General features: G+C 38.9%; 1 protein-coding gene across 2 annotated transcripts in view; it reads right to left on the bottom strand.

Annotated features, from left to right (window-relative positions):
- NBAS (NBAS subunit of NRZ tethering complex) overlaps window positions 1–13,134 on the bottom strand; it is a 414,675-nt gene that overhangs the window by 65,883 nt on the left and 335,658 nt on the right. For both annotated transcript variants that reach the window (XM_038006212.2, XM_038006211.2), the window contains exon 45: window positions 1,436–1,654. In XM_038006212.2, the coding sequence (XP_037862140.2) occupies window positions 1,436–1,654 (219 nt within the window). The remainder of the gene's footprint in view (window positions 1–1,435; window positions 1,655–13,134) is intronic.

Below are 13,134 nucleotides of genomic sequence, written 5' to 3' on the forward strand. Positions count from 1 at the left end.
TTAGACAGAAAAATAGGAACTCCAAAATACAAAACGGAATAAAATTTCATTCAAACTTTTAAGTTCTTCCCACTATCTTTTCAATGAGGGCTTTGCATTTATGTCTTGTACAAATTTTGAAGTCTCCCATTTGCTCATTATCTGAACTTTCCACTGACTGATCTTTCTAGTCATTCTACAAGGCAAGAATACAATTCAATAAATGTGTAAGGCTTAAGAAAAATGAAAGAGGAGGTTAGTGGCCACTTATAAGGTTCATTTACCATAGTATTAAAGGGCAAATAGAATATTGTTCATATATATAAGCACTGTTTTCACTTATATGGAAACCATTTATTTATTGATTTATCAACTTTCCAGTTATAGAAAAAATTATCCCAATTCCCACAATTGTTAAAATACAGAACAAAATCTCTAAGGGCCTCAGAGAGCTTCGGGTTTCATTGTATAGTCCTAACACCTGGGTCTTCAAACCTCATTACAGGTAGGGGACCCCAACTTCATGATGTTGTTTTTGAGACACCAAGAAACTAGAAGCCAACTAGTAACAATTTTAGTAGTAAAAAAACTCCTCTCAATAATGAAATTATATTTTACGTTGGAAACATGCAACATAAAAACAGGATAAGGGTATACATTTAACAACAAAAAAAAAACAGGGTAAACATAAGAAGCTATTTCTGATTTTTTTCTGAAAATTAGAAGGGAAAACAAAATCAAAATTTTTATTTATGTATTTATATATATATTCATTTATTTATTTGAGATAGAGTCTCACTCTGCCGCCCAGGCTGGAGTGCAGCGGGGCAATCTCGGCTCACCGCAACCTCCGCCTCCCAGGTTCAAGCGATTCTCCTGCCTCAGCCTCCTGAGTAGCTGGGATTACAGGTGCATGCCACCACGCCTGGCTAATGTTTGTGTTTTTAGTAGAGACGGGGTTTCACCATGTTGGTCAGGCTGGTCTCAATCTCCTGGACCTTGTGATCCGCCTGCCTTGGCCTCCCAAAGCGCTGGGATTACAGCATGAGCCACCGCGCCCAGCCTATTTTTATTTTTTTAAAAAATTCTAACAGGTAGAAGTCAAGTCTGAGCACCACTGTCTTCTCATTTCTTAATTTTAGAGACCACTCCCCCGACCCCAGGCCACTATCCAGTGTTCAACTCCTGCTGCTGTCTCCACTTCCACCCTTCTCACCCACTTCTTCTATTGCCCCATACCAACTGTGCCAAGTGGCTCAACATCATTTTGAAAGAAGTGGAAACTGAATTGTCAATCAAGTGATAATGAAGAGGTCAACCAATAAAGGCTTGAGGACCATTTTCAAGGATATCTGCAAGTCTGAAAACCCTGTCAAAACAACTAACGTAACTTTAAAGGAAAAAAGAAATAGTATACTGATAGAGAGTGAGCATATAGAAGTTCCCATTTCTTTACCTGCTCACTATTCTTCAGAGAAAGGATGAAGCTGTGGCTCAGGGTTTCCAGGTGGGCAAGTGATTTCTCCAGATGATTCAAAGCATCTGCATAGGTAACTTTAGAATCCTTAGCTTCTTGAGTTTCATCTTCTGAGTTTCTTTTCCTTGGCTTCTCAATAAAATGTTTGACTGTCTTAATAGCCTTTCTAGTCATCTCTTTACGGGCTTCCACAGACAGCTTAAAAAAAGAATTAAATAATAGTGAGACAAAAGAACCCTGCATTATTACATCTTGCATATTCAGCAAATGTTAATGAGTTAAAACAATAGTGAAATTTTTGTATATATGATTTGAACCAATAAACAGCACTTGTTATACCAGTTTTTCTTCTGTGAAGAGAACAAGAAGTGAGGTGCCATTTGCATTATCAAACTAGTAATTAAGATTTTTAAAAATGTTAATATCCAAAGCAATAAAACCTTGCATTATTACATCTTGCATATTCAGCAAATGTTAATGAGTTAAAACAATAGTGAAATTTTTGTATATATGATTTTAACCAATAAATAGCACTTATTATACTAGTTTTTCTTCTGTGAAGAAAACAAAAAGTGAGGTGCCATTTGCATTATCAAACTAGTAATTAAGATTTTTAAAAATGTTAATATCCAAAGCAGTAAAGTGATGAAACTAGTATTCACACTGACTGCTGGTTACAGTGCAAAAACAAGGAGCCATTTCTACAACCACATTCCCAGTTCTGATCACTTATTGTAAGAAAAAAATTCAAAAGAAGAAAATAAATACAGGTATAAAGATTTTTAACTAGAATAAGACTATTAACATAACCTCAAAAGTAATCTAATTGATAGAAGAAATGATAACTAGCTTATAATAAATAACGGGCTGGAATGTTATGTAGCCATTAAAATTAGAATTATAAAAACATTATCCAAACATTTTGGAGTATGTTTGTCATAGAATGTTAAATCTTAGAAATCAGAATATAAAACTTTCTAGATAATGTTTACATTAAACTTCAAACTATATCTGCATATACAATATATATATATTTTATATATTTTCTATTTTACATACACACACACACACACACACACACACACACACACACATACAGGTTGAGTACCCCTTATCTGAAATGTTTGGAACCAGAAATATTTTAGATTTCAGATTTTTTTTTTTTTGATTTTGGAATACTTGCTAATTTAGCATTCCTAATTCAAAAGGCTGAAATCCAAAATGCTCCAATGAGCATTTCCTTTGAGCATCATGTTGGCACTCAAAAAGTTTCAGATATTGGAGCATTTCAGATTCCTAGATTCAGGAAATTCAACCTGTACATGCATATAAAGTATATGTATATATAAAAATATATTAAATATGTATTCAGACATATGCGCATATATATTATTAAAGTGTTAGGATTATGAGCTATTTTTTTTCTTTCCTTCTTTCCAAAGTTTCCATAGCATTGTTTTCACCCATTTATTCAGTGACATGCATCAGACTCCTGTATACTGTGGTAGATATATGAGAGCTATATGTTTCTAATTAATAAAATACTAAACTCATTTATCCTCAAGAATGTGCAGGAGTTATATTTTTCTAATATTAAAATATTAAGCTCTGACCCTCAAAAATACAAAACTAAGTCTAAACTTTGTGCTTTGTTGATGGAGGAAGCAGACGCCTCTGAGATATCCTGGCGCCTCCTCAGGCCTCACTGATTTGTGCTGCTTTGGATCCTGGACTGTAGTCTTCTGTCAGCTACTCAAGTACATTTTTACTATATCCTCAAAAAGATGTGTTGATTTTTTTGTTTTAATAAAAAGAGATAAAGACTCCTATGACAGAATCTCTTTTTTTTTTTTTTTCTATTTCCTAAAAGCAGTCATTGTAAATGTCTGGTCATTCTAAAAAGTAGGACTAGGCTGAAATACATGGCATGAGTGACCACAACAGGAGGTAAGCTGCCCCCAGACCCTTCCTTTCCTACTAGCTCCCTCCAAGTTACTCCAAGTTACTCAACAGAGTTATGACTTTAAAATGCTGACAGGGGATATTTTCCTAATCCTATACAAATATTGATAAAAGGGATCTTTAGGAAAGTACTATTTCCAATGAAATTGGAAATGCATTGCAAATGCAGCTTTCAAACAAGTTCCGTAGTCCCTACTTCTTAACATATTTCTGGCTCTAAGCCATTAAAAAAATCAGAGCCCACCATTGACTGACAAGTATTAATTATGTTACTGTGTTATCCCACAAATAAACTGTGAACTCCTCCCTGTGATTTAGAAATACAAAATACTAGATCTGTGTTTTGTTCAACATGTAGAACAAAACACAGGGATGTTTTGTTCAACATCCCTTCATACATGTAGACGAAGATACAGCTCCAGGAGGCTCAGTGGTATGTTAGGGGTCATTGTGTGAATGAGAAGAGTAAAAACTAGAATCCAGATCACTTGTACCAAGTTGGTGCTCCCTGTCACCTTGCATCACACAGCGTCCACTCAATGATTTCTGCATCCTCACAAACTCCTCACTGAGTTTATTATAGAGTGCATACGCTGGTTGAATGCTGAATGACAAAATCAAGGCTGAATAAGAGTTAAAATTTATAGTAGAGTAAATCTTTTTTATATTCATATTTGTTTCTCCAAGAAATCTACATTTCAGAAATTACTTGGCTATATCAGCTAGCCAAATGTATACACTCTTCCTAGCCTATGTGTGATATGGAAGAGTTTCAGAAATAGACTGGCTATAGAATAGGGACAGGCAGCTAATTAACATGTGTAGGAAGTAGGGTCCTGGATGAAACGATGGGTCCCTATCCCCTTAAAGAGGTCCAGATGAGATGACTGTTGTCCAAGTCTTGACTAGCCTTTGTCAACCAACCCTGGAATGAAAATATGGTAAGCAGGAAGAACAATACATTCAGAAAACGTGTGTTTACTATTTACTACTGGTATGACTTTAGGAAACTTGACAAAGTGCTTGAAGCCTTAGTTTCCTTATCTACAAAATGAAAAAAAAAGACCCCTGCTGCACAATTTTAAGAACTTAAGACAATACATAAAACAGTCAGCACAGTGCCTTGCCCATAGTAAGTACTCAGTAAACAGATGCTGACATTTAATTTGACCAATGGATAAAATACATATGCCATCCTCCCCACTGTTAGTTTATCATCTTCCTAATAAATCTGTCATATAATTCCCTTTTAGAAAAATATTTTTTTAAATAAGTTCCCCAAATTTCTTAGCACGGAATTCAAGAACTTTCACAAACTGGTCCCTAGCTAAGCCTCTGGCTTCATGGTATAATTGTAACCCGAACCCAAAGCTACAGCCACACTGACTCTTTGTCATTACCTGGTGCTCTTACTTGCCGTCTTGTCTCAATAAAATGTTCCTTTCCCTCTTTTTCGCAAGGCAAATTTCTAGTTATGTTTCATTACCGAGACATCCAGAGTCAACCTAGCCTCTACAAGCATTCCACTGGCAAGTCCTCTGCTCCAAGATCCTAGTGTATAACCCACCTACTTTGTACGTATCAACTGTCTCCTCAGCATTACTGAGTCTAGCCCTCACACAGAAGTCTATGCTTTCAGAAAACTTGCCGTAGGTTATGAGAGACAGGTGCAACTTTTTCAAGAGTTTAAATTGTTTGACTTCATCTCTACAGTGTCATTAGAAAATTTTCTTTTTCTATTTAAAATAATCCTTCAAGAGAACTAAACATTTCAAAATAACTATATAACCTGACACTGAGCAAGGCAGAGTGCAAATAAATGCAATCCTAAGTTAATTTTCCTGAGCTAGCTAGAACCTCTAAGAAGCAGAATGATATTATGATTAAAAATATGTAAGGTGTTTTATTTGACTAGGCGTTTTACTTAATTCAAGCTTTTTATTACTCTACTTTGTAAAAACAGGTTCATTGCTGAAAGACTCCAGGGTATGATTAAAAAATATTATGTTTAACACTGAATTTACATCTAGTAGATTTATTTTCTTTAAACTGTTCTATAATGGAAGGAACAGAAGTAAAAGAAAGAAATGATTGGAAAAAAAATGTACCAGAGTAAAAAAAATGGCAATTTCTTTCTTTGTTGTATCTAGTGGCCCCATGGTACCATTATTCTTAACACTCTTTTCTCAAGCCCACAGCATTAACATGTCATTCATGTATATCATTACTATAATATCCAACCAAGATTATACTTTTAACTGTTTCCTGCAGCAATTGTAATTGCTATGAAAAATAATAATGGATTTTGTGAAATAAAGATAAGTGGCTAAACTGTTTCATCACTTAATAAATAGGTACTAAACATCTACTTTCCAAGACCTATAAAAAATGAGATAAAAACATGAAGCAGGCTTACAAAGAAACCACATATATAATGGAAGATAATATAGTGAGAAGAGGGCGCAGGGACTGAGGAATCATCGATGGCATCAACAAATCTTCTTGGTCAAGCTTCAAAATATATCTGGGCTCTAACCACTTCCCACCACCTTCACTGCCACCACTCAGTTCCCAGGCACCATCATCTCTCATAAAGAGCACTGCAACGGTTCTACCTTGTCTCCCAGTGTGCAAACACAAGCATTCCATCTCTTCCACTGCATTTGTCAATTTCCTTGTAATTAGGATGAGCTGTGTTCCAGCCAATGAAATCTGAGCAGAAGTGACATATACCATTTCTGAGCCAGGCAATTAAAAAACCAGATGGATCACTATCCAGTTTCCAGTTTCCCTTTTTTTTTTTTTTTGAGATGGAGTCTCACTCATTGCCCAGGCTGGAGTGCAGTGGTGCGATCTTGACTCACTGCAAGCTCCATCTCCCAGGTTCACACCATTCTGCTGCCTCAGCCTCCCGAGTAGCTGGGACTACAGGCGCCCGCCACCACACCCGGCTAATTTTTTTGTATTTTTAGTAGAGACGGGGTTTCACCAAGTTAGCCAGGATGGTCTCAATCTCCTGACCTCGTGATCTGCCTGTCTCGTCTCCCAAAGAGCTGGGATTACAGGCGTGAGCCACCGTGCTCAGCCCAGTTTCCCTTTTTTAGCCATAACAATTGAGGAGAACGTGGGGCCCAGATGGTGCCAATACACAATGATGGGGCTTCCATCAGTCAGGATCCTTAAGTGACTTTGTGGTAGTGGCCCCTTTGTAGTCTTTTATTGGATTAGGTGCATGAGGGACTATCTACCAAAAGCCACGACACACCTTAGCTTTTTCTGACATACATCAGGTACCAACAGTGAGGCAATATGTGGCTTTGGTTATTAGATATCAGGCATTGAAAAAAAAATAAAAAAGATTAGAAAAACACCATCATCTATGACATGCTATAAAAAATACTTAAAACTATTATCTGTGGTAGCTTGGGGAGCAGATCATACCCCTAATGAACTTGGGGATCTAAAGAGGCTGGGAAATGGAACACCAGAAACGTGTTGGATGCTATATGATGCTGTGGGTATTAAAAGAAGTGCCATCCAGATCGGAAGCAGGAGTGAAACAGAATAAACAGAAGTTCAGGGCCATGCTGGGTTAAAAAGAAAACAAAAACAAAAACCAACTTACTAATTCTAGACCCCACGAGTAAGAGATAAGATGGAGAAATCCTTATATAACAAATGCCAAGTAAAACCTTTAGAAGATTAAAATGCTTCAGGGAAGAGATAAACCAAGGGCGTGACACTCCGTAAATTCTTTCAATTGGACAAAATGACTCAGGGCAGACATCCAATTAATGATGTCGTTCTTAAACAGAAACCTGAGAGCTTTAAGCTAGCCCCCTTTAAGTGGAGAGAGAATGTATGGGGGTGATACATCAGAGATATATAGAACAGTATTTCAAAACAAACAAAAAGACCCTGTAGATGTGGCTATGGGCACATGACACTAAGAGAAATCAAATAAGTAAGAAGCCTATTAAATTTCTGAGATAGTGATACTGCCCAAGAAACCACAAACCTGGACTGAAAATGCCTGTAGTCACAGGCATTTAAAACTTAACACTTGCGCCTTCAACCTTGAGGATATAGACCTCCAACATCCACTCCTCATTTAAAACTTAACACTTGCGCCTTCAACCTTGAGGATATAGACCTCCAACATCCACTCCTCCTGTGGCCCAGGAAGGAAGTGGAGAGGACTTCCCTGCAGGGAAGAAACTGGGTCATGGAGAACAAACGACAACAAGGTTGCTCCTAGAAAGCAGAATTAAGGCCTAATTAAGGCCCCTTACCTACTCCACAGTAGAGAAGCCCTCGTAATGTCTGTATAGCAGATTTTTAAAGCTGCCTCACAGTAGTGTCTGCCAAGTATCTCTTATTGACTCCCTTTCCAAGGTGAGTGCTTAATGCAATTATCTTGTCGCTGTTTCACCACGTAAGTTGGTGTCGAGATGGGTGCGGGGGAAGCAGGGCAGAGGATTTGTCCCATTGGTTCATAGTCTGGATCACAACTGGACCTGATGCACAGCCTACTGTGAATTATGCCAACTTTGGGCTCCCTGGAGTGACTAGGACCCTGGGTGGTTTCCTCTAGTGGAGAAGCAGAGTGCATTCTGTGGTGGAAAGAAGGCTTGGTGAATAAAAGGGTGGGCAGTAACAGACAGTGGTTCCTACCACACATCTCATCTGCTTCTCTATGCTTCTCAACCCCCTTGTAGTAAGACAAGGTTGTAGGGCTAGGTGGGCCCATGAAAAGTGTGAGAAGTGTCATGTATAACTCTGGCTAAGGCAATCACACCCGATTTTCCAGTCCCACTCCTTCTCCTGACAAGGTACTTGAGGAGACTCCAAGTGGGTATGGACCCTGAGGGAGGCGTCTGTTGTGCTAGGCTACTGTGACTCTGGGGTTGCTTTGTGACTCCAGCACTACCCAGCAGCATGGTGGTATCTTAAAAACACACATCTGCTCCAGTCACGCCTCTGCTCACATCCGTCTAATGTCTTCCCAACTCACTAAGAATAAAAGCCAGTCTTTCATACCCTATCAGGCCCCATGTGATCGGCTCTTCCCCTCACCCTGCCTCTCTCATCCTGTCCCTTCCCTGCCTTCACACTCTCAGGCCACTTAAAACACCCTGACACCCTTGCAGCCCCCACAGAGTCTTCACAATCGTCAGTCTCTACTTGGAATATTCTCCCAGGCACTCTCATGACTCAACCTACTTCTCTTGGGACTTGACAAAAATGTCACCTTATCAGAGTGGCCTTCCCTGACCACTGCATGAAACCTGGCACTCTCTCCACCTCTTTCTCCTGGCCCTGTAGTATTTTTCCTCCTAACTGACACACTGGGCTTCTATTGCTTATTGCTTGTCACTGCTACATTCCCAAAGACCAGAATTGTGGCTCATATATAACAAATGCCTCTCTGTTGAACGGAAGGATGGATGGATGGATGGATGGATAGATGGATGGATGACAGTGTTTAAAAAGAGAATACTAAAAGTGCACTTGAGGAAGCCCGTAAGCAGGAGGGTTCATGATACTAGAGCACTTCAGTTTAGACATGGAGTGGCATAAAGGGCGGACAGTAAATATGTTAGGCTTTGCAGGCCACAGAGAGTCAAAACCACAGGATTATCTCAACAGACGCAGAAAAGGCTTTAGACAAAATTCAACAGTCCTTCATGCTAAAAACTCTCAATAAACTAGGTACTGATGGAACGTATCTCAAAGTAATAAGAGGCATTTAGGACAAACCCACAGCCAATATCATACTGAATGGGCAAAAACTGGAAGCATTCCCTTTGAAAACTGGCACAAGACAAGGACGCCGTCTCTCACCACTCCTATTCAATATAGTGTTGGAAGTTCTGGCCAGGGCAATTAGGCAAGAGAAAGAAATAAAGGGTATTCAATTTGGATAAGAGGAAGTGAAATTGTCTCTGTTTGCAGATGATATGATTGTATATTTAGAAAACCCCACCGTTTCAGCTCAAAATCTCCTTAAGCTGATAAGCAACTTCAGCAAAGTCTCAGGATACAAAATCAATGTGCAAAAATCACAAGCATTCCTATACACCAATACCAGAGAGCCAAATCATGAGTGAACTCCCATTCACAACTGCTACAAAGAGAATAAAATGCCTAGGAATACAACTTACAAGAGATGTGAAGGGCCTCTTCAAAGAAAACTACAAACCACTGCTCAAGGAAATAAGAGATGACACAAACAAATGGAAGAACATTCCATGCTCATTGATAGGAAGAATCAACATTGTGAAAATGGCCATCCTGCGGCCCAAAGTAATTTACAGTTTCAATGATGTCCCCATCAAGCTACCATTGACTTACTTCACAGAACTGGAAAAAAAGTACTTTAAATTTCATATGGAACCAAAAAAGAGCCCACATTGCCAAATCAATCCTAAGCAAAGCAAACAAAGCTGGAGGCATCATGCTACCTGACTTCAAACTAAACTACAAGGCTACAGTAACCAAAACAGCATGGTATTGGTACCAAAACAGAGATGCAGACCAATGGAACAAAACAGAGGCCTCAGAAATAACACCACACATCTACAACCATCTGATCTTTGACAAATCTGACAGAAACAAGCAATGGGGGAAGGATTCCCTATTTAATAAAGGATGTTGGGAAAACTGGCTAGCCATATGCAGAAAGCTGAAACGGGATCCCTTCCTTATACCTTATACAAAAATGAACTCAAGATGGATTAAAGACTTAAACATAAGACCTAAAACCATAAAAACCCTAGAAGAAAACCTAGGCAATACCATTCAGGACATAGGCATGGGCAAAGATTTAATGACTAAAATATCAAAAGCAATGGCAACAAAAGCTGAAATAGACAAATGGGATCTAATTAAACTAAAGAGCTCCTGCACAGCAAAAGAAACTATCATTAGAGTGAAGAGGCAAGCTACAGAATGGGAGAAAATTTTTGCTATCTATCCATCTGACAAAGGGCTAATATCCAGAATCTACAAAAAACTTAAACGAATTTACAAGAAAAAAACAACCTCATCAAAAAGTGGACAAAGGATATGAACGGATACATCTCAAAAGAAGACGTTTATGCATCCAACAAGCATATGAAAAAAAGCCCATCATCACTGTTCATTAGAGAAATGCAAATCAAAACCACAATGAGATACCATCTCATGCCAGTTAGAATGGCAGTCATTAAAACATCAGGAAACAACAGATACTGGGGAGGATGTGGAGAAATAAGAATGCTTTTACACTGTTGGTGGGAGTGCAAATTAGTTCAACCATTGTGGAAGACAGTGTGCGATTCCTCAAGGATCTAGAACTAGAAATATCATTTGACCCAGCAATCCCATTATTGAATATATACCCAAAGGATTATAAATCATGCCACTATAAAGACACACGCATACGTATGTTTATTGAAGCACTGTTCACAATAGCAGAGACTTGGAACCAACACAAATGCCCATCAGTGATAAACTGAATAAAGAAAATGTGGCACATATATACCATGGAATACTATGCAGCCATAAAAAAGGATGAGTAATGTCCTTTGCAGGGACATGGATGAAGCTGAAAAACATCATTCTCAGCAAAGTAACATAAGAACAGAAAACCAAACACCGCATGTTCTCACTCATAAGTGGGAGTTGAACAATGAGAACACATGGACACACAGAGGGGAACATCACACACCGGGCCTGTTGGGGGGTGGGGAGCTAGCAGAGGGATAGCATTAGGAGAAACAGGTAATGTAGATGACAGGTTGATGGGTGCAGCAAACCACCATGGCACGTGTATACCTATGAAACAAACCTGCGCATTCTGCACATGTACCTGAGAACTTAAAGTATAATAATAAAAAAGAGACAAACAAACAAAAGTCCATAGAGTGGAAGCAAATTAAAGTAAAAGAAAAAAGAATGGCTACTCCATAGCCCCTTGAGGCTGCTGATTGTCCATTTTAATGGTTATTTCTTGATGATATGCTAAATTAGGGGTGTATTATTCATGTCTCCCCTTTTTAGACTATATAGAGTAACCTCCTGACATCACCATGGCATTTGTAAACTGTCATGACACTGGTGGGCATGTAGCAGTCAGGATGACCAGAGCTCACTCTCGTCACCATCTTGGTTTTGGTAGCTTTTAGCTGGCTTCTTTACTGCAAGCTGTTTTATCAGCAAAGTCTTTATGACGTGTATCTTGTGCCGACCTCCTTTCTCATCCTGTGACTTAGAACACCTTAACCCCCTGCGAATGCAGCCCAGTAGGTTTCAGCTGTATTTCATGCAGTTCCTATTTAAGATGGAGTTGCTCTGGTTCAAACGTCTCTGATATAAGTAACGGTCTATCAGAGAATGAGGAAGAATGAAGCAGAAATGACAACATGAGGAAGGGTCCTGCATGCTGAGCTGATGATAGTATCATCACATCACGCCTTGGGAGGCATAAAAAGATCTGTAGCAGGAGAGCAACATAATCAGCACCAGAGGTTTTAGCTAATGACTTGATTCGTAATTCACCAAGATGACCTACATCATCTGTACGTACTTCACGACTGTGAAATCTTGCTAAGCAGACTTGTTTTCTTTTAAAAATGAACATAGCGCCGGGCGCAGTAGCTCATGCCTATAATCCCGACACTTTGGGAGGCCGAGGCAGGTGGATCACCTGAGGTCGGGAGTTCGAGACCAGCCTGACCAACATGGAGAAACCCTGTTTCTACTAAAAATACAAAATTAGCTGGGCCTGGTGGCACATGCCTGTGATTCCAGCTACTCAGGAAGCTGAAGCAGGAGAATCGCTTGAACCTAGGAGGCGGAGGTTGCGGTGAGCCAAGATCACACCATTGAACCCCATCCTGGGCAACAAGAGCAAAACTCCATTTCAAAAAAAAAAAGAAGAAGAAAAAAAAGAACATAGCATGACTTTGAACATAAGGCTGTTATTTAGAAAATGGCAGGTGACTTAAGAAAAACCCAGGTGCTACCTACAGAGTGAGGTGAAAAAACAAATTAGAGTTTACAGTTTATTATTTAACTAATAAAAAAATACATAGATGTCCTCTCTTTATAGGTTTTCATTTACAAATTCACCCTATTTTTCATCCATCTCCCCCTCCTCCTTTTCATGTTCAAACACTTTCATACTCACTATGTGCTAGGCCTGGCCTTGGCAAAGAGGATACAAAGGTAAATTAAGACAGAATCACTATCCTGGAAAGAACATACATCCTAATGGAAAAGTCAACACAGAAATAAAAATTTATAAAATGTGACAGAAATATAAATTAAGTATGTGGGTACATCAAGAAAAAAATTATTTCAGAAAGGCAAGAAAGTCTTTAAAAAGGAGGTGACACCTGAAGCAGGACTTGAAGCATCACCAAGAGTTCATGTGGAAGAAGGAGGGGAGAGTGGATTGCTGGCAAAGAGGATAGAATGAGGAATTCATGAAATAAAGGTTTTTACAAAAGAAGAATGTTCTATGGCTGTAACTCTCAACCTTTTACTGTGCTTCAAAAAACCTACAGAATATAATATATTCTCACCAAAAACAGTAGTTCACGACTTCAAGATGTCTCACAGGGTAGAGGAGCAGGTGCACAGCAGCAGCTGCAGTATATTCGGGAAAGGAGGGGGGATCAATTCTGAAAAAGATTAAACTATCCCAGGAATTCAATCCCCAAAGCTACATC

This window comes from Chlorocebus sabaeus, chromosome 14, assembly GCF_047675955.1.
Source record: "Chlorocebus sabaeus isolate Y175 chromosome 14, mChlSab1.0.hap1, whole genome shotgun sequence".
NCBI lineage: Eukaryota > Metazoa > Chordata > Mammalia > Primates > Cercopithecidae > Chlorocebus > Chlorocebus sabaeus.